Source organism: Sciurus carolinensis, chromosome 2 (assembly GCF_902686445.1).
Source record: "Sciurus carolinensis chromosome 2, mSciCar1.2, whole genome shotgun sequence".
NCBI classification, from domain to species: domain Eukaryota; kingdom Metazoa; phylum Chordata; class Mammalia; order Rodentia; family Sciuridae; genus Sciurus; species Sciurus carolinensis.
Window position 1 is genome coordinate 11,766,998 of NC_062214.1, and position 24,819 is coordinate 11,791,816.

Genomic DNA, 24,819 nt, shown 5'->3' on the forward strand with positions numbered 1-24,819 from the left:
GCCCTGTAGGGCACCCACTCTCTGTGACAGGCTCCAGCTGGTGTAGGGGTGGGTCAGCCTGAGCACCCAGCTGCTTGGACCCTCGTGGTCTCACAGTCCTCCCAAGATGCTCAGCGAGCAGTTCTGGGATTCTTACCCTAAATACCCTTGGGCTGAGCCTCATCAGTGCATGCAGCGGGTCCAGTTTGGATGTGGATTCCAGTCTGTCTCTGAACTCGAGTCTGTTCCAACTTTGAATTGGCAGGAGCTTCCTCACCTCCCTGCTTTTGTGTGTTAGACCTTTGTTGGTTCAATTCAAGTTCCCATGAGCTTTGAAGCTGTCTGTATTTTGTGTCCAGATGGATCTGGACACTTTGGGGATTCTAAATCTCTCTGAGATTAAGAAGCAGAAAGGACCGTTTCAAGTAAAAGAGTTGGGAAAACGAGCTCAAGGAGGCTGTACATGTGCATACAGGCACACACACATACGTGTATTTTAAAATGTGTAAAACACAGACTGATGTGACTGAAGAGTATATGAATCGATGGCTCCAGGTATAGCGTCACAAAGGAATGACCAAACTGTGTTCCCTGTCTGCAGCTGGGTGCAGTGACACATACCTGCAGTCCCAGCCACTCGGGAGGCTGAGGTGGGAGGATCATGGAGGTCCACGAGGTTGAGGCCAGCTTGGGCAACATCACTTAAATAAAGGACTCAGAGGCCGCTGTCCTCTCTGCCCAGGAGGGCAGGGGCCCTGCCTCTCTGCTCCACCAGCTTGGTGGCTGTCCCTCTCCTGGTTGTGCCTGTGCCAGTCGGTGTGAGGCGGGACCTCGCTGAACTTCGATCTGCTTTTCTCCGGGGGTGGGTGACCTCGGCACCTCTCATCCTCTCGTCAGCCATTTGTACGTCTTCTGTGGAGAAATGCTTATTCAAACCGTTGCCTTTTTAAAATTCTTTAAAATTTTAGTTGTAGTTGGACTCAGACCTTTATTTGTTGATGTATTTATTTTATGTGGTGCTGAGCATCGAACCCAGTGCCGCACACGTGCCAGGCAAGTGCTCCACCCCGGAGCCACGAGCTCAGCCCGTGGCCCGTGTTTAATTTGGATCTCGTGTCCCTCTGTGTGTTCTAGCTCAGTCCCTCTCCGTGTGGTCGGCGTTATTCCCGACCTCCTGGGGTCCTGGTGGTGCCAACCTCAAGCACAAAGCCTCCATTTGACCAGGTCGGGCCGTGTGTTTGGTGTCCTAAGAAGACTCTGCCTGACCTCAGGTCACGGGGACCTGCCCCGCGCTCTCTGCTCATACTTGGCAGCCCCAGCTCTCGTGTTTGGGCCTGGCCTCCACCTTGAGTCGGTTGCCGTGTGCGTGGGTGCGTGATCCTGCCGGACCCCCTTGCACGCGGATGTCTGGTTGTGCGGGCGCCTTTCGTCGGAAGACGGTTCTTTCTGCTTTCCTTCCACACTCCAGTTCTCTGTGTCTGTCTGTTTGCCACACCGTACGCCACTCAGAGCTTGCAGAGGGGGTGTGGGAGAGGAAACGGCAAGTGCAAAGGTCCAGGGGCAGGAAGGGGCCCTTGGCCCTGGTGGCTCAGTGGGTGGACCCCGTGCTCCCCCGTGAGTGGAGACCACACAGCCAGCGACCCCCAGCCGCTCTGGCCCAGCCTGGGCCTGGCCACATCGTGCCTGGTGTCTCCTCCCCACCCCTAGTGCTGACAGGGAGCCCGGTGGTGCAGGGTCACTGCAGTGTCCCCTTCCTGGGTCTGGGGGCGGGCGTGGCGACAGTGCCTCCCACTGTCCTGCAGCCTATCCCCACCCCCCGGGAGCTGGCTGGACTCCTGGGCCTCGACTGGCCTGATGGGGTCCAGATGCTTAGAGCCACGCATCTGCGGACGTGTGACGGGGTGGCTTTGGGGACATGAGCGGGCTGACCAGCGATGAGCCCCAGGCGCTGGCCTCAGGCGTGCTTGATCTGTGGATGTACCTGCAGCGGGCTGTCCACCAGGGGGCCTGGGGCAGAGGCCCAGCGTGGGGCCAGCTGAACCGTGAGCGTGGCTGAGGCCAGAGCTCCCCCCAGGCCACCACCGTCTCTTGCCTGGACACCTGCAGTGGCCACCGACCTTCAGTTCACTTTATACTCTGCACGTGTGTCCTCTCACCTGCCAGAGGGTCCTTGAAGGGGAGGCGGATGGCGAGGACCTCTGTTCATAGCCCTGTCACGTCCCCACGCTGCTGGATTCTGGATGGAGCCGAGCGTCCGCGGGCTCGTCCGACTTCTTCGTTCATGCTTCTCCCTCTCGTTCCCCCTGCTGCAGCCTCACCGGCCTCCTTCCTGTCTCCCGCTGCCTCAGGGCCTTTGCTGGAGCTCCTTTCTTTCTGAGCATGTTCCGTGGGTTCCAGGCCCGCTCACGAGCCTCTCCTCGGAGGCCGTGCCCTGCCGTGCTCCCTCACCCTTCCCCTCGCCTGCCTTATTTTCCCTCTGGCGCTTACTAATATCATATAACCAGTTCATCCCCTATTTCAACGTGCATTAATTACTTCCAGTGCTATGAGATCTGTCTCCACCTGAAGGAAGGAATTCCTAGGTAACTGAGGTTGTAAACAGCACACGATTCAAACGCAAACTCCAGAGCCAGACTGGTTGGTCTCACTGTCTGCTGTGTGACTTTAGACAGGTGACCTGAGCTCTCTGTGCTCTGTCCCTGCGTCTGTCAGCTGAGGTAACAGCAGTGCCTACCTCGGGTCCACGTGGGGACTGGCTGAGCGGCAGGAGGGGAGCTCCCCCGTGGACACGCCCCCCACCCTGCAGACGCGGCCCTGGGCCCTGGCAGGAGCTCAGTGGCCCAGGGTCCTGGGGTGCAGGCGTGTGGACAGGGCTCGGGGCCGGGTTTCTGCAGGTGCCCAGAGCCGTGGCCCAGGGGGCGCAGGGCTGCTCAGCCGTCCACCCCGAGCGCTGGGTGCTGGCGTGTGCTGCGTGCGGACGGGGTGCTTTCCGCAGCGTCTGACCTGCCCCTGCTGGACGGGGCCCCGCCAGCCCGCCTGCTGCTTCTCCGCGCCCTGGGTCCCTTGCTGAGCCTGTGCTCCGCGGCCTTCAGGCCACAGCAGGGCCCGCCTGGAGCCCCGAGTGGAGCTCAGTGCCACTGTCATTGCCAGCCTCCTGGTGGCCTGCAAGGGGGACCGAGGCCAGGAGGGAGGGGTGCTGGCCCTGTTCCCCCAGTTAGCAGGGCAGAGCTGGCCTTGCCCTGTCCGCGTGCGGACCCGGCACCCGAGAGCAGAGAGATGGGCTGGCGCACAGGCCGGACCCCTGGGCACGTGTCTGGGTCACTGCTTAAAGGACTTCCTGTGCTGGTGTGGTCAGCAGGCAGGCTGGCGGCTGTGGCGGGGCGACCTGGCTCAAGGTCTTGTCAGTACCTGGAGGTTGGCGCCTCCTCTCCTGCGTTCCCGGCTGCCACGCCTACATGTGCCCGAGTTTTGTGATTGAGACTGGCATCTAGGAGGTCCCAGCCTGTGCCTGGGATGAGGGCTGAGCGGGCAGAAGCGGGGGCGTGGCTCACGGGGTGAGCCTCTCGTGCCCACCACCCGTCTCCAAGGCCAGCAGTTTTCTGCAGGGCTGGGGTTGGAACCCAGGGCTTGTGCATACGAGGCAAGCACTGTGCCACTGAGCGTCACCCCTAGCTGCAGGAAGCATTCCTACGCCCATTTCACCATGAAAACTGGGACCAGGGCAGTTTCAGTTTCTCCATGACCTGCCGGTCTCCCGGTTTCTCCATCTTATGCCACTCAGAGGCACTGGCTCCTGCTGCTCATACCCCAGGTCCTTTGCACATGCTGTTGCTGCTGCCCACCACACTCAAGCACTTCCCTCAGATTACTGCAGGGCTCCCTCTCGCTTCAGCCAGAGTGGCCGCTCGGATGTCTGCTCCTCAGAGGGTCCTCCCCTGACCTCCCTGTCTGAACAGACCTCTCCCTGCCCCCGTGCTGCTTGGCCTTGTCACCGCTTGGCGTCGTGTGGTGTACGTGCCTCTTCTTTGTTTGGGCCCGTCTCCGCTACAGAATGTAAAAGCCGCCAGGTGAGGGCCTCTGCCTAGCTCTCCGCCTACCGTGGAGGAGCTCAGGGGACTGTGACCGCAGGAGTGAGTGACCTTCCCAACCCCAGGTCGCACGGCCTGCGTGTCGCTGGTCCCGCTAATGTCTCCCCTCCTGCCTCTGCCCCTGCCCAGGAGCTGGCCAAGCGGACCCCGGGCAAGCACCCTGACCACCCGGCGGTACAGAGCGCCCTGCAGGCCATGAAGACGGTTTGCTCCAACATCAACGAGACCAAGCGGCAGATGGAGAAGCTGGAGGCCCTGGAGCAGCTGCAGTCCCACATCGAGGGCTGGGAGGTGCGTGCGGCGGCCGGGGGTCCTGGCCTCCACGGGGCTGGGCAGGCGCCGCGACCGGGGCCACCTGGGGCTGGGGGCCAGCGTGGCCTGCGCGTGTCTCAGAAGTTCCCCTTGGACAGTGGGTGGCCTGGGTCCCCATGTCCCATGGCAGCAGCGCTGCGCCTCTCGTTTCCCTTGGCGCCCACCACTCGCTAGTGCCCCCGCCCTTACCGCCTGCCGTGTGGCGCCTGCGAGCTTCCGATGCCAGGATCCGCTCCAGGACGGAGCTCCGGCTGGCCGCCCCCGCTGGAGACTCCAGGGCCCGTCTTCAGCTGCACGTGCTGGTGTGGCTGCTGGCCTGTGCTTCCTGGGTGGGGGCTCTAAGACCTCGCGCCCACCGCTTCCTCGGGCAGTGAGGAGTGTCCAGGAGGCTGAGCAGGAAATGGGGACCTGTGACCAGAGCAGCCGGAGCGGGCCCAGCTGGAGGGGGTCAGGCTGCAGAGGAAGGGCTCCGGGGAGGCCGCCTGGTCGCTGCCTGAGGCCCTGGGGCTTTCTGGCCTCGGTGGCTCTCGCTGTGTGAGGATTAGCGTTCCCTCCGAGCTGGGGATCCCGGATGTGCCTTGGCACCGCTCTGGGGTCTGGGCCTGTGTCCAGGGAGGAGCCGGTTCTGCCCTGGCACTTCCCGTGGCCTGCCCTCGCCCCGGAAGAGCGCCTTTCCCAGACTCCCTTGCAGCCTGGGTTTGGGGTATGATTTGGGGTTTGGCCAAGATCCGATCCGGCTTGGGGTGTGGAAGGTGGGGGAGTGGAGACCCCCTTGCTGCCGTTTGTGTGACCTGACGCAGCCGAGGTCCTGCCTGGCGGCTGGGGTGGCGTTAGCGGAGGACCCCGGTCCCACCTTCCTGGGGTGGTGGCCGCTGTGGGCACCTGGCAGGCAGGCGTGAGGCACCTTTGCAGCTGGCCACTGAGGATGCCCTGCTGAGTGTCCAGACGTGCCCGGGCAGCGTTCCTGTGAGTGTGACCAGGACAGGCTGGCTCTGTGCTCCCTGCTGGGCTCTGGGAGTCCCGGCCTCCCAGCCCAGTGCCCCCTCGGCTCGCTTCTTGTAGCTGGAACCTGCTGAAACTCAGGTGTCCACTGAGCACACGTCTCCTGAGGACTTTCCCCCTGGCCTCACGGGGTCCCGGCTCTGAGCTTGGAGAGTGGCCTGGCCTTGCCCTGGTGGTTCCACGAAGGCCTGTGTGTCCAAAGCCAGAGAAGGGCCTGCTGGGCAGCCAGAGGCGGTGCTTCACCCCAGTGGGACAACATCTTTTTAAAAAGCCCCAGAAAACATTTTTTCCTTTTTTCTCATTGGCCAGGAGTGGGTCACTTGGCCACTTGCAAGAGCCAATAGAGTGGAGTCGTTAAGCTTCTGTCTGTCTGGGCTTTGAGCGTCCTGGCAGCCGAGGTAAAAAGAGCAGCACCTACGTTACCGTCAGGAAGCAGAAAGTGCTGGTCCTTCTGGAGACCAAGCGTCTCCTGGCACTCAGCCGGAAAAGAAATGCCTCAGGTGGGCCCAGCGGAGGAGTGTTGGGCAGGCTGCTGGGCTGCCAGAGCAGAAGGGGTTTCCAGATGCCTCATTCTGGTAGGCGCTGGGGAGATGGGCGAGGGCCGCCTTCGCACCCTTCCTGCCCCTGAAAATCGATCATCTGGGGACTCGGTGGCTGTCCTGATGTCACCGTTTCTGGGTGCAGTTTAGGAAAGCCATCGACCTCCAGTGAGTATTGGTCCATTACTGAGCTCCTACTGCATGCACCTCTTGCTACAGGAAAGGTGTGGTCATTGTCCTGGTTGAGGTTTAGGGACCTGGTCCTGAGGTCCAGCCCTGCAGCCTGCGGGCTGCCCGGGCTCAGCAGGGGCATCCTGCTCCCCGGCCTCCTTCCTCCTGGGTGCCTCCTCCTGGCAGCGTCTCTCTGAAGTGACCTCTGGGTGTCCCTTTGCAGGTGGACCGAGGTGGGAAGCTGGGTGCTCTTGGGAGATGGGGGTGGCTCCTGTGAGGCAGGAAGGCTTCCTGCCCAGTCTGATCCTCACGGAGGTCGTGCACGTGACGGGTCGCGCTGGCTGCGAAGCTGCTGGCTGTGGTTGCGCTGGCACTGCTGCCCCGTCTGGGGACAGCCTGGCGTGGCCGTGGTCCACGGCGGGCGGCGGAGGTCGCGAGTTCCTGCTGCCGCCCCCTGAGGCCTGCTGGTCTTCTGTCTCCTCTTGCTGCTCTGATCAGATGTGGGCTCCCCTGGAATCTGGCTGGCAGGAGCACGGGGTCCCCTCCTGGCCACCTTCCTTCAGTGTGTGTGGGCTGGCGGCCGCCGTTGGTCGCGTCTCCGTCCCTGTTGCTTTGTCCCCCTCCCTGCCTCGGCCGCTGCCCTTTATTGTGGAGAGAATGGCTTAGTTAAGACCAGATGCCACAGTCCACAGACCCGTCCGGCTGGTGGACTTAGGCTGCCTCGGGGGCGGCAGGCCCCCCGCACAGGAAGGCCTGGACAGTGGCGAGCCCCCCTCACGGGTGGCCAGTGCACTGGGCTCCCTCTTCCTGGGTAGCAGCCTCCTGCGGCTTCGCCTGGAGCTACTGCCCGCCCCCCTTGGTCCACCCCTGCAGAGGGACCTCCAGACGCAAGCCCCGGGAGGGAGCTTCGCAGGAGGGTCATGGTCATGAAAGGCACGTGTGTTCTCAGTAAGAGGAAGCAGGCGCCCGCCTTGCTGGCCCGCTCGCGGGGATGTGGTCAGGGAAGGGCGCGAGGACAGCCGCTCCTGTCCGCTTCCTCTCCACTGAGCCACGCCGACCTGCACATTGGCCTTTAGTGTTGGCTTGGTCACCTCTCAGCGTGGCCGCTGCAGCGTGCCTGGAGCTGTGTGTCTGGGGGGAGGCCTCCTGACGGGCTGCCCTGGCTGGTGGGCCTCTTGGTGCTTGGCCTCCGCCTGTCTGTCTGACCCTTGGGACCACAGGGAGATTGCAGGGCTGGTGCAGAGGGGTCCCCCGCCCAGGAGTGTCCAGGCATTTTGGATGCACTTTGCTGATGTGCTTGGCCACGCCGAGGGGCAGCTTCCCGAGCCCAGTGTTCTTCTCTCCCAGGCCCCCTGAACGGCCATGGCCACAGGGTCAGGTCCAGGGCTGCATGACCCTGGGGATCTGCGATTGGGCCAGGTACCAGGTCCTCTGGAGCCTGGAAGGGACCCAGCAGGCACGAGTGAGGTGGGGCCGGAAGAGGAGGAGGCTGCCATCTGTCCTGCACTGGCCACGGGCGGTTGGTAGAGCCTCGACACCCAGGGAGCCACTGTTTGTGAGGATGGGGTCCCAGTGCCCTCCGTGGCAGCCGAGTGGGGCGCCGCAGGCTCCTGGCCTTGCCGGTGTCCGTCAGAGATCAGCCTGCAAGCTGGGTGCAGTGAGGCGTCCCTGTGATCCCCGTGACCTGGAGGCTGAGGCAGGAGGATGGCAAGTTCAAGGCCAGCCCGGGCAACTTGGTGTCTTGAAATAAAAAATTAGAAGGGCTGTGGATATGAATCAGGGGTAAAGTGCCCTTGGGTTCAATCCCCAGAAATGCAAAGAGATTTAAAAAAAAAAAAAAGAAACAAAAAGCTCAGGAAAACAGACACCTGGCTGCAGTGTGTGTGCGTCCAGGCCCACGTGGCCCCCGGGCCAGGAGCCTGCTGGCCCGTCTGGAGCACAGCCTGGCCCACTGACCAGTGGTTCCCAGGACCCAGTGGGCTTCTGGCTGCACTGGTGAGCGGGTTTGCCCCCCGTGGCTGGACCAGGGACCCAGGGACCCCCGCCGCGGTGGGAACCTGCGGTGGGAACTCACGGCCGGCATTGGTGAAGCCAGGCCCCTGACTGGTCTCAGGCCAGTCAGCAGGTCTCCCTGGCATGTGAGCTGCTCCTCGTTCCTGGTCTGGTGTTTGTGGAGGGAGATCTTGTGAGTGACCCCCGCCCCTTTCCCAAGCTCATTTCCAGCAGGGAGAGCATGGCGTCACCTTGTTCTTCCCCTTGAGGAATCTGTTGGGCCTACATGTCGGGCTCCGCTGTCCTCCAGGTGGACGGGTCACCCAGCCTGCCTGCCACGGTGCTCCTCCACTGCAAAGGCTGCCTGCCCGCCTTAGAAAGGAGGCAGCGAGGGAGGCAGGCGTCTTCAGGTGGCGAGGCTGGCGGGCAGATGGCCTTACCTCTGTCACGTGACCGTGCCTGGGGCAGGGAGGCTGCGGCCGGCACCCAAGTGCAGCTGAAACCCCACCCCAAGATGGCAGAAGCAGGGTGTGGATCCGGGAGCCGCAGCTGGCCCGCGTCCACGGGCCTCCTTCCAGCTTCCTCGCGCAGCATGTGGCCTCTCTGGCCTCTGGCCTCTGCTTTGGCCTCTCTTCTCTGGGCTCCACGCAGGCCCCTGTGGTCCCCGGCTCTGAGGACTCCTCCCAGCAGCGTCCTCCCATCCGTCCTCCCTCAGCCTGCCCCAGCCGTCCCCCGAGGCCAGCTCGCTCCTCCTTGACCCTTCCCAGCCATGCCACCCTGGGTCTGCCCGGCGGGCAGGAAGCTTCACACACCCTCCGTGTCTGAGGTCTCTCATCACCAGGCAGGAGGGCTGGGCAGGGTGCACTGTCCCTCCCGTCCCCACACAGCTGTGCTGGAGCGACTGCCCGCACCACACTGGGCTGATGGTGTCCACACTGCGTTCATCATCTGCTCTGCACCCACTTATTGAGCACCTACTGTGTACCCGGGTGGTAGTGCGTGCTGGGCAGACAGCGGCCAGTGCCTGTGCAGGGGGCATTCCTGGGGGGAGAGGTGACGAGGTGCGAGTAGGCTGGAGCCCAGGCCCAGCACCACCAGCTGAGCCAGCGAGCTGAGCTGGAGAGGCCTCAGCTCCTGGCTGGCCCCTGCTCAGTCTCCTGGGCCCCTGCGGCTTGTGCTCTCTGCAGGCAGGAGCCTCCTGCCCGAGGGTGCTGGTTCTGCTGACAGAGTTGCCTGTGGGGTGCATCAGGCTCTTTTGGGGTGCCGAGGGGGATGGGAAGGGGAGAGCTGTGCCGGCTGCTCTCCGGATTGGCCTGCTCATCCTTGGCCCCTCCCTCCTGTCCCAGGGCTCCAACCTCACGGACATCTGCACCCAGCTCCTCCTGCAGGGGACTTTGCTGAAAATCTCAGCGGGCAACATCCAGGAGAGGGCCTTCTTCCTGTTCGACAACCTCCTGGTCTACTGCAAGCGGAAATCCAGGTGACTTGCTGGGGAGGCTGGCGCCTTGGCTGCCTCTGTGGGCCAGGAGGCGGGGCGGGGCTGACCCGCTGCTTCCCCTGGGGGGTGTCTTGGGCTTGTTGCTTCCCTCTCTGGGCCTCCCTTTTCTTCCAGTACTTGAGGGGTTTGTTCTAATCCACATGTAGTGAGAGCCATACATGCTATTATAAATTCTCCAGGAGCCAGATTTAAGAAACTTAGAAACAGGCAAAATGAATTTAAACAGTGTATTTTATTTAACCTAATGTAGCTACAATTGTTACATTCAATTGAAACTGTATGTATGTGTGTGTGTGTGTGTGTGTGTGTGTAACAATAATCAGTTTGGAAACCTGGACTGTGGGTCACCCTCAGCACTACTGGTGTGTGTGGCCGCGTGGTGAGTGCTCAGTAGCTCCACGTGGCTCACGAATGAACACTTGTCAGGCAGTGTGGCTCTCGATGGTCATGAAGCTGCAGGTGACACCAGCGTCCTGTGATTCTAAGATCAAAGGTCGAGGGTCCCAGGGGACGGAGCTCTTTCCTGCTGAGCTTCAGGAGGGAAAGAACAGGGTCTTCATCACCTTTGCCTCGTCCCTGGAGCTTCCTGGTCTTCCTAGAGCCCAGGTGTGAGGGGACGCGGCCACAGTGTTTGAGTGGCAGTGTGAATGGCGTGTGGGTGTGGCCGGGTGGCTGGAGGTCTGGGAGGTGGCTCTGGGGAGGGGACGGGAGACATGGTTGTGGCAGTGGAGAGGTGGAAGGGGACCTGCAGAGGTGCCTCTAGACTCGGGGGCTGGCGCCCCAGCGTGTGGCTGCTAGGTGAGCGGGCGGGTGAGTGGCGGCTACAGATGGAGGTCTGGAGGTCTGGAGGTCGGAGGCCAGATGGCTGGGTAGCGGCGAGCTGACGGACGGGTGGGTGGTTGCTGGGTGGGGGAGTAGCTGGACTCTGGAAAGGTAGGGGAGGCTGGTGGGTGGGACACGGACCATGAATGGAGAGAGGGTGGATGGGAGGGACGGGTGCGCGAATGGGTGGCTGAGTCGCCGTGGGGTTGGTGGACGGAGATTTCTGCCTCTCTGTGCTCCTCTTCTTTCTGGTGCCAGGGATTGAACCCAGGGTGCTCTACTGCTGAGCTGCTCGCCCACCCTTTTCATTTTTCATGTTGAGACAGGATCTTGCTAAGTGTTCAAGCTAGGCTCAGATTTGCAGTCCTCCTACCTCAGCCTCCTGAGCCGCTGGGGTCACATGTGACCCTGCGGACGTCCTGCGTTTCTGTTTCCTGCTCAGTGTGGAGAGGGTGGTCTCAGTGACCAGTGTGGCCTTTCCAGATTCTCTTCCCTGCTCCTTTGTCTTCCAGGGGGAAGTGACTTCCCAGGGACTTCCTTCTTGGCTAGCAGAGGCTGGGGTGTAGGCTGGTGCAGACCCTGGTCCCCTTCAGCTCTGCCTCCGGCTTGCCCTCGGGTACTGACCTGGTCACTTTCTGTTTCTTCTGACGCCTAAGGCTGCTGTGAGAGACCTGGCCGCGGGCATGCTTCCTGCTGTCCCTGTGGGCCTGCCTGAGCCTCCGTTTTCTCTTCTGCGGAGGGGACGTCAGCTGGCTCAGAGCGAGGCTCCTCGCCGGGTCCTTCCTCGCCCAGGGGGTTTCCAGCCCCGGCTTTGCCTCTCGCTGTCTGCGTCCTCATCTGTGAAGCAGGGCGCATGATCAGATGTGCCCAGCCTGGTGCATAGAAAGTGCGCAGGGCTGGACTCACTGTCACGCCGGCCCTGCAGCCTCTTTGGGGTCTTGCTCAGTGGTCCTGTGAGTGCAGCCCTGAGGCAGGAGGCCACGGCGCGGGACGCTCGCCCTTCCTCGGTGCTCTGGGGCCAGGAGGCCTGGGTCTCCTCGCTCCGCGGTCTCCCAGGGCTGCCCCGGGTCTGCCTGCCTCGTTTGCTCTGTTCTTCCCGCCCGCGCCTTAGGGTCTTCCTCTTGCTCCTCAGGGTCTTTCTCTCACCCTCTCGAGTCCTCCCGTCCCCCTCCGCCCCGCCAGCTACCTCCCTCACACCTCCTGCTTTCCCTGGGGCCACCGAGTCCTCGCTTCCTGGTTGCAAGGCTGTCCTTCCCCAGCCCGTCCTGTCACCACCCCCTGGGCTGTCGGAAGCAGGCACTTTTCCCGGAACATTGGGGTTTGGGACTGTCCCTTAGGGCCTTTGGGACCTGGTCCCAACTTGTGGCTGAACTCACTCAGCCTCTGGCCTCCCTGGTGTGGCCAGTCTTCCTCCTGCTGTGAGGGTGGCTGCTGGTCTAGTGGCCTCTGTGTGGGCTCAGGCCCCCCTGGGCTGCGGGAGCTCCTTTCAGGCCAGGCCCTGCCTTGGTCCTGAGGGGAGCAGGGATGGTTGGAGGGACGGTGCACAGCTGGCCGCTGAGGGTGGAGGGACAGTGCACAGCTGGCCGCTGAGGGTGGAGGGACGGTGCACAGCTGGCCGCTGAGGGTGGAGGGACGGTGCACAGCTGGCTGCTGAGGGTGGAGGGACGGTGCGCACCTGGCCGCTGAGGGTGGAGGGACGGTGCACAGCTGGCCGCTGAGGGTGGAGGGACGGTGCGCACCTGTCTGTGAGGTTGGAGGAAGGTGCGCACCTCTCTGCTGAGGGCCTGGCAGCAGGCCACCGGCCTGCCTGTGGATTGAGAGCCAGAGCTGAGCCTGGAGGCCTAGGGACTGGGCCATGGTGAGTGGAGTCCCGGCCCCACTGGAGTGGCCACCGACGCAGCCAGTGCCTGCTGACTTTGGCCCTGCTGGGGTTCCAGGGCGCGGCCTGTCTGGGACATGGGCCGGGAGGTCTCTGACACAGTGCTCTGATCTCATCCAGAAGCAGAGCTCCTTGGGTGTCATAAATGGACAGGAGCACTTTAAAGTCCACCCTGCTGCTGGGCACGGTGGCCCATCCCAGGGGTTCATGAAGCTGAGGCAGGAGAATCGAGAGTTCCAAGCCAGCCTCAACAACAGGGAGTCACTGAGCCACTCAGTGAGACCCTGTCTCTAAATGAAACACAAAGTAGGGCTGGGATGTGGCTCAGAGGTCAAGCGCCCAGAGTTCAATCCCCAGCACCAAAAAACAAACAAACAGACGATCAAAAAAACCCAAGTCCCCCCTGTGAGTTGTGTAGGGGGAACTGAGGCCCAGAACTGAGTGGCCCCCACCCCAGCTGCCTGCTGAGCACGTCCTGGTCCAGAGCACGGAGGCTGATGCTGGCCCGCCACCAGCCTTGGCCACGCGTGGCTACTGCTCATGCGTTTTTCAGTGGGTCCTCCCTCCTCAGGGCTGGTGAGCAGGATGTGCCCAGGGTGCACATGTGCCTGGGGGGGCCCGGCCCGTGCCCTGGTGGTTGGGGGGTCAGCGCCTCTCTTCTCCTGGGTGCGCATACTGCGCACGCCCCACGTGTGCAGGGAAGGCTCCTCCTCCTCGGGCTCCTGACCCACCCCTTCCCTCCTCAGGCCTTGCTGTCCCCACAGAGGGACCTGCCACAGGTGCTCTGGGGGAGAGGCAGGGTGTCCCTGGGTGTGTGGGAAGCTGTCCCAGGATGAGCTGAGCCTCGGGCTGGCAGGATGCAGGCCTGCAGCTGGCGTGCTGAGGACGGAGGGGAGCCCATGGCTTTCCTGACCCAGCAGGAGCTCTGGTGTCTGAGTCTGAGCAGGAGAGGAAACCCCGCTGGAGCCCCAGCCAGGCTCTGGTCCCCCTGGGCCAGCCTGCCCTCACTCACCCCTCTGCACAGCAGTGTGAGTTTGCTTCTGTCTCCAGCCTTGTCTGGTCAGGACTCGAGGGCGGGCTTGTGTGTGTGAGTGCTCAGCCGATGGGGAACGCACCCAGAGAAGCAGTGAGGGGGTCCAGGGCTGGGGGAGGCTCGGGTGGAGCCCCAGCTTTGTGCCTGGCCAGGGCTTGCTGTCTGCTACCCAGCCGTGCCTTCTTGTGCCTCACAGGGTGGAAGGGACAAGGCCGCTGTCCTACAAAGGGACAGGCCTCTTTTACAGAGTCACTGATCCATTCATGAGGGCGCGGCCCCATCCTAAACATCACCCGAAGGCCCCCTCCTAATACCACAGCATCCGGGCTCAGGGCTCGGGGCTCCGCGTGTGAATTTGGAGGGACACCAGCAGATCATAGCAGTGATTGAGCTGGTGAGCGGAATTCACCCGAGTGAATGAATGAGTGCTGGGTTGGTGGGTGGACTGGTGGGTAGATGGTGGGTGGGTAGATGGGTGGACCAGTAGGTAGATTTAAATGGACTGGCCTGTGGACAGATTGGTAGATGAAAGGGTGGGTAAGCTGGGTGGGTGGGTGGGTGGACTGGTGGGTAGATGGTGGGTGGGTGGATGGTGGGTGGATGGATGAATGGGTAGGTGGGATAGATGGGTGGACTGGTAGGTAGATAGACTTAAATGCACTGGCATGTGGATAGGTTGGTGGATGGAAGGGTGGGTAAGCTGGGTGGGTGGGTGGGTGGACTGGTGGGTGGATGGTGGGTGGATGGTGGGTTAGTAAGATTGGTGGGTGGATGGATGGATGGATGGGTAGGTGGGATAGATGGGTGGACTGGTAGGTAGATAGATTTAAATGCACTGGCATGTGGATAGGTTGGTGGATGGAAGGGTGGGTAAGCTGGGTGGGTGGGTGGGTGGACTGGTGGGTGGATGGTGGGTTGGTAAGATTGGTGGGTGGATGGATGGATGGGTAGGTGGGATAGATGGGTGGACTGGTGGGTAGATAGATTTAAATGCACTGGCACGTGGATAGGTTGGTGGGTGGAAGGGTGGGTAGGCTGGGTGGGTGGGTGAGTGGGTGGTGGGGGTGGTGGACCATGGCCCACTCCAAGCTCTCCTCCATCTGGTCTTGTTTCAGGAAGTGCTTGTTAGGAACTCTGTGGCCGCTTCCCCCCTGCTAGTCAGGAATGGGTTTCTGTCCCTTCTCGTTGGCCTCCCCTGACACCTCCTAGTGGCTGGCTGGTGGCTCTGGGGGTCAGCCAGGCTCTGAGCCTGCCTTTCAGATGAGAGGTCCGGGACTGGGAGAGAAGTGGGTGGCCGACCGCCTGCGCGCCAGCCCACCGTCCACACTGGCCCAGCCCGATGCTGCCCCTGTCCCTGGCGTCCCTCCGTGTTGCTTTCTTCCTCAGGGGACGCTGACTTCCCATGTCTTTCAGGGTCACTGGGAGCAAGAAGTCCACCAAGAGGACCAAATCCATCAACGGCTCCCTGTACATCTTCAGGGGCCGAATCAACACCGAGGTCATGGAGGTGGAGAACGTGGAAGACGGCACAGGTAGGCCAGGCCCGCCCCTCGCGTCCCTGCGGCGCTTAAGCGTTTGCCTCTCCTGCAGCACATGACCTACCTCCAGAAGGGTGTCTGGAGCGTGGGTACCGAAGGGAGCACCCAGGGCACACGGTCCCCAGAGCGGGCAGCGCCTCCGGTCCCCTGCATGGCGCCGCCTCCCCAGGCGAAGCCGCTGTCTGAGTTTTGTGATGACCACTTCCTGGCTGTTATCTGCCGCGTACTCTTTACTGCACGTTTTAGTTAAAATGTCTGCGGTTTTGAACCCCACGTGGGTGGCTATGTGCGTTTAAGTGGTTGGTGTGGCTTCTACTCATGGATTCCAGGGGGTCCTGTCACTGCCCGCCCCGGCCCTGGCTCTTGGCATGCGCTGCCTTCCTTGGCTGGTGTCCACTGCAGGAATGTCCCAGTTCACCTTGGGGTCCCTGCCCTCGGCTGCACGGAGGGCTTGGTAACCCCGGTGCCCCAGTGGCCGAGGGAGAGGCTGGGAGGCCCTCCTGGGCTCCAGACGAGTGTCTGCCTTTGTGCCCACCGGAGGGGCCTTGAAGCCCCGCGTCCTTGAGGAGCCGGGAGGGGTCTTTGTAGGTTGCCCCCCAGAGAGCAGCCAGGAAAGGGGACGTTCCAAGGGTTGGGTGTTCAGCCCCTGCTGCCAACCCTGCCCCTCCACGCTGGCGCGGAAGGGCGGGTCCCCACTGGGCCACCGGCTGGAGGGGGTGTCGGGTCCGCATCACCCACCTCCACTCCCGTCCCTGCCAGCTGATTACCACAGCAACGGCTACACTGTGACCAACGGCTGGAAGATCCACAACACGGCCAAGAACAAGTGGTTCGTGTGCATGGCCAAGACAGCAGAGGAGAAGCGCAAGTGGCTGGACGCCATCATCCGCGAGCGGGAGCAGCGCGAGAGTGAGTCGGGGCCTCCCGGCGGCCCCGGGGCTCCGGGCGCTGCAGGCCAGGGTGTGCCTTGGAGGGGCCTTGGGTCCTTGCCAGAAGTGCCCCGTGGGTGCCCTGGGGCTGGAGGGTTGGAGCCAAGGCCAGCAGGAGGGCTTGCCATGCCCCGGATGCCTGCTTCCCCTGGAGACTGACCAGGAACCCTCTGGGCACAGATACCCCAGCAGGTTGCAGATGGAGCCGGGGCTGGCTCTGACGGGCGGGCGGGCTGGGTTCTGAACTGGGGGCGCTGAGGGCCGGGGAAGGGGCCCGGTGTGTCCGGCGAGTGGCCTCAGCTTTGCAGGCCCCAGTGTCCTCATCTGAGGCAGGGCTGTGACCCTGCTGCACGGGACCTTGCACTTGAGGACCTTGGAACTCTGACGCGGGGTCCTGAAAACCCCCGACTGCCAGGTGTGCCAAGCAGGAAGGGGGTGTCGGTCGCCTCCTGTCCACGTGGCCTGGCCGTGTGGTAGACGGCTCACTCCTGCCCCGCGCAGAACTCGTCACCAACTGTCTTCTGCCCCGACTGCTCTTCCCTGGGCCCCCGGGGAGCAGTCAGCGGGCTCTCCGCTCGCCCCGGAGCACAGTCTGACTCCAGGCCCATCCCTGACCCTGCATTCCTGTGCCCCAAATTCAGCTGAGGGGCAAGGAAGACCCTCAGTTCCAGGCTCCCTGCCCCCTGGTCGGATGTCGGTCACCGCCACCTCTCGGGAGTGTGTGCCCAGGGTGGCCTCGCTGAGGGTGCCTCTTCTGGAGGAGCAGACCCTGGGTCTCTGGGAGGTATTTCCAGAACCACTGAACTTGGCCCCTTGGTGGGCAAGGTTGTGAGCCCTGAAACTGACCCGGGTGGGTGTGTGGTCAGGACTGGGGTGGGGTTCAGCCGCCTGGCCCGGCAGGGTGGGGCCGATCGGTATCTTTGTGGTTGGAATCCAGAGCTGTGGTCAGCCCTGGGTGGCTGTGAACCCAGGTCGGGTGTGGTCCGAGGGGCCCTTGTCATCAGATTTGGGTGTTGTTTAAACCCTGACCTTGGACTGGGCACCTAGGGTGGGGCGTGCTGTGGTCAGGATCCCAGATCCGTGTCCACTTCCTGGATCAAAATTCCGGTCCACCATTTCGAGTTGGGCCATGTGGACTGAGAAGCTGACCTCTCTGGGCCTCAGCTGTGACGTGGGGATGGCCACGGCACATTACCGCAGGTTCTCCTGAGGGCCGCGTGGCATGGCATCGCACTGTAAAGGCGTTGGCCATGTTGTCAAGGTGGACGGGTCCACATAGAAAACGTGGGCCCAGGTGAAGGCCCGGGTCCCGCGCGTCTGTCAGGAGGAAGAGCCGTCTTCCAGCCAGGCTGCAGTGAAGAGGGTGGTGGGTTCTCTGCTGACCTGTGCAGGTGGAGCCGCGCCCTGGGGTGGGCGTGGCTCTGGAGCTGGGCTGGGGCGAAGGCTGGACCGCGTTCCAGCAGGGCTCGACCTCTCTGGGCCTCCACCTTCCCGTGTAGAGCGGTGTTTTGAGGAGTCCACGGCAGGTGTCTGGAGCCATGGGTGATGGACAGGAAGTGCTCGTAGCTGCCCTGGGGTGGCCATGGTGGGGCAGGTGGCGCGGTTTGGGAGCCGTGGCGACTCCCCTGGGCCCCTGGGTTGGTGCCCTCTCGTCCCAGTGCAGTGGTGTCCCCATGCAGGCCTGAAGCTGGGCATGGAGCGCGACGCCTACGTCATGATCGCGGAGAAAGGGGAGAAGCTGTACCACCTGATGATGAGCAAGAAGGTGAACCTGATCAAGGATCGTCGCCGCAAGCTGAGCACCGTGCCCAAGTGCTTCCTGGGCAAGTGAGTGCGCCGGCGCCCGGGGCCAGGCCTCCACGCCCGCCCTGCCCCTCCCCGGAGCCCTCCTGGGCAGAGCCACCGCAGGACCCCCAGTCCTGTGACGCCTGTGACATCACAGCCGGCAGGCGCGGGGCTGGGCTGAAGCCAGAGCTGCCCGTGCCTCCGCGGCTCGTCCCCTGTCCGCCTGGCGCCCTGGGGAGCGAGCAGAGGTGGACGGCGGGCGGGCTCCTAGGAGGGGTGGGCGGGGGGCTGGATGTGAAGTCTGGACTGGGAGAAGTGGGAGCCCTGGGGGGAGGTCATTAGCACAGCCGCAGGCCGAGTGGACTCCAACTGACCGCCTGTGAAGGAGGAAGGAGGCGGAGGGGCCCAGCCGCCAGGTGAAGAGGAGGTGGGACAGGGGAGGGGTCCAGACCAGCGTCCTCGTCCCTTGGAGCCTGAGCCTGGAGTAGGAGGAGCCCAGGGCCATCTGGGGTCAGACAGCAGGGGACACAGCAGGCGGCCTCCAGGGGTGGCGGGGCCTAGGGCTGCAGCTCCAGGGTCAGCAGCTCTCCCTGGGGTGTCTGGAGAGGAGAGAGTTGGGGTCCCAGGAGTCCTGGACTGGCTCAGGGCCGGGAGGCAGGGGGAGGGCCCTGGCTGGTCTCCACCAACTGATCCCTAATCCCGGCTGAAAGGAGGCTCCTCTCCGGGAGGGGCTGCTTCCGGCCTCTGGTCAGAGAACCTTCCTGCCTCCTGCCAAGCCCTTGCCCAGCCGGAAAGGGTAGCCTGTCTGATGGGAGCTTCTGGGGCGTTTCCATCTTCTCAGGAAGGATCGGGGGGTGGCTTCCACCGCCCCTTTGAACCCGGGCCAGGATCCCAGGATGGTTGGCCCTGGGGACCAGGAGGCCAAGAAGGAGACCTTCTAAGAAACACTCCCTCCTGTGCAGCTCCCTCTGCACCTGGCCTGGCAGGTGCCTCTTTCCCACCTGGGCCAGCTCCTGAGTCCTCTGGGAGCCCTGGTCCCCTTGGGTGGAAGGAATTGGAGGCCACAGAGAGGGTTTGTTCAGCCCTGACTCTGCTGCACAGCGCTGACATTCTTTCAGTCTCAGAACTGTGAGGCAGGTCTCTGCTTCTGTCCCACTTTAAGGGTGAGGAGAAGGCACAGAGAGGGGAGGAGTTCTGTACAGGGTTGCACAGCACATGGGCTGGGATTTGAACCCAGGCGGGTGACTCAGGGTGTTCTGCTCCATCTCACGGCTTTGCCGTGTTTATTCATTTTTATCTGTGAATCCAGAGTGTCTGATTTACCTTTATAACTTTCAAGTGTTAGGCTTTGAGTCAGACATGGGCTCGAGTCTTGTTTTCTCTGTTTCCAAGCTGTTTGGGCAAGCCTCTTAACCTCTCTGAATTTCAACAAATGATCAATTAAAGAGAATAAAATGCACCTCACAGGGTTGCTAGAGGGGAGAGGTGACGCATGCTACCTGGGCCAGCAGGGAGCGGACACAGGGAATCCCTGCCCTCAGGGAGATACCTGTCTAGGGAGGAACCAGGTGGTAGACCGCAGGACAGAGGAGGTCAAGAGCGGGTTTCGGGAGTCGAGGACGTGGGAACGTCAAGGCAGGAAGCGGGGCTGGTTCAGCTGGGGGCAGCGTGGCCCCCGGGTGCTGTTCCAATAAGGTTGAGCGACAGGCACCAGACCCGGGACAGCGGAGGGAGCCCAGCTGGGAGTCCTGAGGGTGAAGGAGCCTTGAGCTGTGGGGAGACAGGAGGCCGTCAACGTGGCAGAGGCCTCGGGGGCCGTGGGGTGGGAGGGGAGGCTGCAGGAGCCAGGCCAGGCGGCCCTTCTCCCTTCCAGCTGACCTCAGCTTGCCCCGGGCACACCTTTCTGTAAGCCTGGACCTGGCTGGACCTGTGCTGGCTGACCTCCTAGCTCCCTTCTCACTCGAGGCCTCTGTGCCACCGAGTCCTGCCCCGTGCTGCCCTGTGTGTCGCCCGGAGCCCACATAGCTGGGACACGGGCTTTGGCTAAAGTGCTGGGTGGGGGCCAGCGTTTCACAGTTGGAGATTCGTGGGAAGTGTCAGGTTTCCACCTGCTCTTGAAAAGTTCCCGGGGACCACGTTCGTGTGCACTGGGCGCTGGCTGCTGGCTGGAGACGTGTGGGCATTGGCCGGGTGGGCACAGGCTCCGCCTGACCTGCTTCCCCTTCCCTGAGAGCTCCAGGTCCCTGCAGTGGAGAGGATTTTGATCTGGTTTTGCCTCCTGCATCCCAGACTAAGATTTCATATGAATAGAAAGTTTACCCACTAAACCCAGAAGGACCCTGAGTGAACCACTGGCCAGATGGGCCCTGCTGGGGGCCAGAGAGGGGCAAAGACTTGCCCAAACTTGTCCAGAAGGCTGTGAACCTTCCTGATCCCAGAAAGTGGCAGGATCCAGCTTGGGAGCGTCACTGGTCCAAGTCACTGTCCTGTGACTGTCTTCTTCCACCCCTGCAGCTGCTGGGGGCCACTTCCTGTCCCTCCTCCTGGCTGAGGGCTGCTGGCCAGTGCCAGAGGTGGCCCCCGTTGGACAGCTGGTGGGCAGCCAGATGCTGGGCCCCCGGCTTCCGAGAGTGGGCACGCAGACATCCGCTCACCTCCGCAGCTGGCGGCGTTCTTGTGTCCTCCAGCTGTGGGGCTTTGGGAACGGAGCTGGGGGAGACGGCCTGGGACTGTCTCCTGGAACCATGGGCTCCAGCTCTTCAGAACAGATCCGTTTCTTTACGCCTCTGTCGGCCTCCAGCAGGGCCTTCTGAAAGCCTCAGCACATAGCTACCTACACACAGGCAGGGCCTCCCTCTGCCAAACTCTGGGAGGCTAAAAACAGTACCCCCCTCGCCCCCTAATCGGAGGCAGGGCAGCTGGCTTCAATGAGCAGGAGAGCGTGGGGCTCTGGCCGACTGCCACCTGCTGTCACTGAGCACAGCCGCCCTGCGGAAGCCCAGGTCTCCCTTTCCTGCTGACTCGTGGGTGGGTAAGTTCTGTGCTGAGCCCAAGAGCTCCTGCTGCCAGACCTGGGCCAGCTGTACCTCTGCCCACCAGCTCGTGCTGGACCCAGAAGAGCATCTGTCTGCCTCGGGCCCCTGAGAACTTCTGTCTCCCTCAGACCTTGCTGGCCCCAGGACATTCCTTCTTGCTGGATGGCTTGTTTCTTCCTTTGTTCAGGGAGTGATTATTGAGCCATTGTGCGTAGGCCTCTTCCAGGCTGGGGATTCGTAGATAAAACCCGTTCACAGGGAGATTACCTTCTGGCTGGGGCAGGTGGCTGAGAAACGGATAGCCACAAATGCCACAAGTGCGCAGATGGTGATAAGGACCAAGGAGGGACGACAACGGGAGTGCTGAGTGGGTTGTGTTGTCCCTGACAGTTGAGGCCGTCAAAACGCTCTTCCTCCTCCGAGGTCACACTTGTCCTGAGGCCTGAAGGACAGAAAGGAATGGTTACCTGAAGAGCCGGGGAAGGGCATTTCCAGGCAGTGGTGCAGAGGGGGTGAGATCAGCAGGGGGCTGGTCCCAGAGGGCTTTTCATTGCTGCAGGGGGAGCCTGTTGGGGAGCCTGTTGGGGAGCCTGTTGGGTGTTTAGATGTGGAAATGCTGTGATCTGATCACACTGTGCTCTCCTGACTTCTTGCTCACCTTTTGGGCCCTCTAGTATTTCTTCCTGCTTGCTTATCCTCTGTTTGCCCATCCACCCACCATCCAGCTGTCCACTCAGTCATCTGTCCACTTCCCCTCTGTCCATCTGTTCACACTCCTTTCTGCCTCCTGCACTGTTCTGTCGTCCACCTAGTCGCTGATCTCTCCAGTAGCCGTGGATCATCTGCCTACCACCTGCTGATCTGTCTGTCCACCCCCGTGCAACCAGCCACTGACCCCCGCCTGCCCTGTGCCTGTCCTTGTATTCAGCCATCGGCACCCACCGAGGTGCTGGCCCGTCCCCCAGCTCCTCATGCACTGTCCCACTGCCCAACCACTGTCCTTTGTCCAGTCGCCCACCCTGCCCGTCCATCCACCTTCCCACCTGCCTCTCGCCTTCCTTTCCTTTACCTACCTGCCGTTTACCGTCCACCTGCACGTCCATCCGTCCATTCATTGGTCCACCATCCATCCACCCCTCCGTTCTTCCTTGAGCCTGACGCAGGCCCCCGACCGGGCCACACATCCCTCTGCCATGGGTAGTGGCAAAGGTTCAGGCCTCCACAGGTGGTCAGGGCAGGGTTCCTCAGCCTCGCTGGCCCGTGGGAAGTTCTGGCTTGTTTCCAGGGCGAGGGGGCCAGGCCACCAGGGCTGCTCCAGCCTGGGTTGTCCCCCAACCCCATTTCTGTTCCTGGCAGTGAGTTTGTGGCCTGGCTCCTGGAAATTGGTGAGATCAGCAAGACGGAGGAGGGGGTCAACCTGGGCCAGGCCCTGCTGGAGAACGGCATCATCCACCATGGTGAGTGCTGCCTCTGCGGGAGCGGGCAGAGCCCCACAGCCGCCTGCAGAGCTGCTGGGGCTCTTCTGCGCAGCTGCCCCGATTCCAGGCTCGCCATGCCCGGGCATGAGGTGCGCAGCCCTGGCCGACCCTGCAGAGGGGAGCCGCGCTTGGGGTCACCTCTCACGGTGTCCTCTCGCTGCCGGGCAGAGCCTGCCGGGGCCGCAGTGGCACAGGAGCCCAGCGGAGGCAGCTGTGGGGGCAGCAGTGGAGGGAGGGGCCCTGACCAGAGAGCTTGGAGTCCAGAGGTTGAGCCTGGCAGGATTTGCCAGGATCCAAAGCATGAGGATGACGTTGAGCTGGAGACCCCAGTGGTGGGTTCCCAGCCGAGTGGTCTCAGACCCATGGGCCCCACGCTGGACTGAGCCGGCAGAGGCGGTTCTGAGCCCCTCACCCCACAGGTGCCCTGGCCTGCAGCAGGTCTCAGGTGGCCCTGCACACTGCGGGGGACCTGCGTTCCTGGTCTGCACACTGGAAGTGGAGCCAGCCAGCCCACTGTGCGTGGACGGGGAGGGGTGCGGGGTGCCCAGCCTCACCGACCCTCCTTGGCCCTGCAGTTTCTGACAAGCACCAGTTCAAAAATGAGCAGGTGATGTACCGTTTCCGCTACGATGACGGCACTTACAAAGCCCGGAGCGAGCTGGAGGACATTGTGTCCAAGGTAGGGCCTCCAGCTGACCTGCGACCTGACACCCTGACCTGACACCCTGACCTGACACCGTGTCCAAGGCAGGGGGCTTCCACTCTGACCCTTGACCCTTAACCCTGACCCACGACCTGACACCCCGACCCATGACCTGACACCGTGTCCTAGGCAGGGGGCTTCCACTCTAACCCATGACCCTTAACCCTGACCCGTGGCCTGACATTGTGTCCAAGGCGGGGGCCCTCCTCCTTGACCCATGACCCTGCTCCAGCCAGAGGTCCTGCAGAGCAGGTGTGACTGGCAGCCTGTCTGCTCCTCACGTGCCCTACGACCCTGCCTGGCCTTGTTCTGTTTTGATTTTGTGTTTTTTTTTCTGGTACTGGGATTGAACCAGGGGCGCTGATCCCCTGAGCCCCATTCCCAGCCCTTTTTTATTTGAGACAGGGTCTTGCTGAGTTGCTTAGGGTCTCTAAGTTGCTGAGGCTGACCTTAAACTCATGATCCTCCTGCCTCAGCCTCCTGAGCCCTGGGCTTGTGGGCGTAGCCACTGCGCCTGACTCCCTGCTCTGTTCTGAGAGCCACCTCTGACCTCTCCAGCAGTCTAGGGGCCCCGGAAGCATGTGGCCTGATACCAACTCCCCCTTCTTTCTTCTTTCAGGGTGTGAGGCTGTACTGCCGTCTCCACAGCCTCTACACCCCGGTGATCAAGTAAGTCCCATGTGCTGTAAGTCCCTCTCCACCTCTCACTTCACACCTGACTCTTCTCGGTTGTGTGGCCTTGGGCTGGCATCTCAGCCTCTCTGAGCCTCACTTTCCTTCTCTGTCAAGTGGGGCTTATAGTGGTGCCTACCCTGGAGGTTTGTTGCTGGGATGGAGTGGGTGGGTTTGTGGGAAGCACTGCACTGAGGGCGGAAGGTGTCAGTTCTAGAACCAGACTGGCTGAGTTTGGATCTGCCTGCTGGTTGCCAGCTGTGTGACCTCAGGCAGTCACTCAACACCCCTGTGCCTTGGCTTTTCTCTCTGGAGTGATACTAGGATGCGCTTCAGGGCTTTCGCACTTGCTCCTCCTGCTGCTGGGATGCTCTTCATCCTTTAGAGGGGCTCCCTGACACCCGACATGGGGTCTCCCGCGCTCCGTGCTCCCTGGCTTCATCTTGGCCAGTGCTGTTAGGTACAGCTGCCTGCAGTGGTAGAACTGCTTCCTGTCTGTTGTCCCATGTGGGAGCACGTGTGGTTTTCAAACACTGAGGATGTGACCTTTGATTTGATTTGATGTTATTTGAGTTTCATGTTTTGATTGAATTCAAAACAGGCCCATTTGCTGAAGGGGGATTGAGCCCTTGTCTCTGGTTCTGCATCTGTGAAATGGGCACAAGAGTTGCTCACAGCTCTTGGGGTGCTGTGGGGTTAAATTTATGGGAGGTGCTTTGGGTGGCGCCTGGCTCTGTGGGTGCCATTGGGCGGTCATTCCCTTTACTGTGAAGCTCACAGTGGTTGGCAAAGGGACCTAGGGCCACCAGATTTTTACCCCGGCTGCATGTTCCTCTGCCCTGTCCCTAACTCTTGCCACCTCTCCTGCGTGCTGCCATGGGGGCCAGGTCCTAAGACTCCTTGTCCCCAGCCCTGCCTCCTGGCTCCTCCTGGCTCTTCCTCTGCCACCCTGGTGGCCAAGTGCACCTTGGCCTGTTGGGCTCCCTTATTCTGAGGTTGGAGCAGACTCTGGCCAGACCCAGACTCTCGGCTCATGCTGGGAAGACTGAGGATGGCCAGGAGTGGCCGGGCTCACACAGCCATAGCACTGGCACAGCAGGACTTCAGAGGCAGAGCTCACAGGAGAGACCCAGGGACTTTGCTGGCCACCCCCGTCCCCAGAGAGGGGCTTCCCTGTCACCATAGCTGGGGACCTTTGAGCTCAGGAACAGAGGGAAAGGACAGGGGAGGGCCGAGTTTGTCCCATGTCAGAGGACTCCTCGGCCTGTGTGCCTACTTCTTGGCCAGATAAGTCCCCCTTGAGGCTTTTCAGCAGCACCCCTGGCTTCCACCATGAGGTGCCAGCAGCACGCACTCCAGGTCCT

General features: G+C 62.2%; 1 protein-coding gene across 1 annotated transcript in view; it reads left to right on the plus strand.

Moving 5' to 3' along the window:
- Positions 1-24,819, plus strand: part of Prex1 (phosphatidylinositol-3,4,5-trisphosphate dependent Rac exchange factor 1) — a 144,661-nt gene that overhangs the window by 80,854 nt on the left and 38,988 nt on the right. Inside the window, exons 6-13 of the mRNA XM_047539776.1 lie at positions 4,197-4,358; positions 9,430-9,563; positions 14,729-14,847; positions 15,613-15,762; positions 17,462-17,609; positions 21,959-22,059; positions 22,656-22,759; positions 23,403-23,452. Of these exons, the coding sequence (XP_047395732.1) occupies positions 4,197-4,358; positions 9,430-9,563; positions 14,729-14,847; positions 15,613-15,762; positions 17,462-17,609; positions 21,959-22,059; positions 22,656-22,759; positions 23,403-23,452 (968 nt within the window). The remainder of the gene's footprint in view (positions 1-4,196; positions 4,359-9,429; positions 9,564-14,728; positions 14,848-15,612; positions 15,763-17,461; positions 17,610-21,958; positions 22,060-22,655; positions 22,760-23,402; positions 23,453-24,819) is intronic.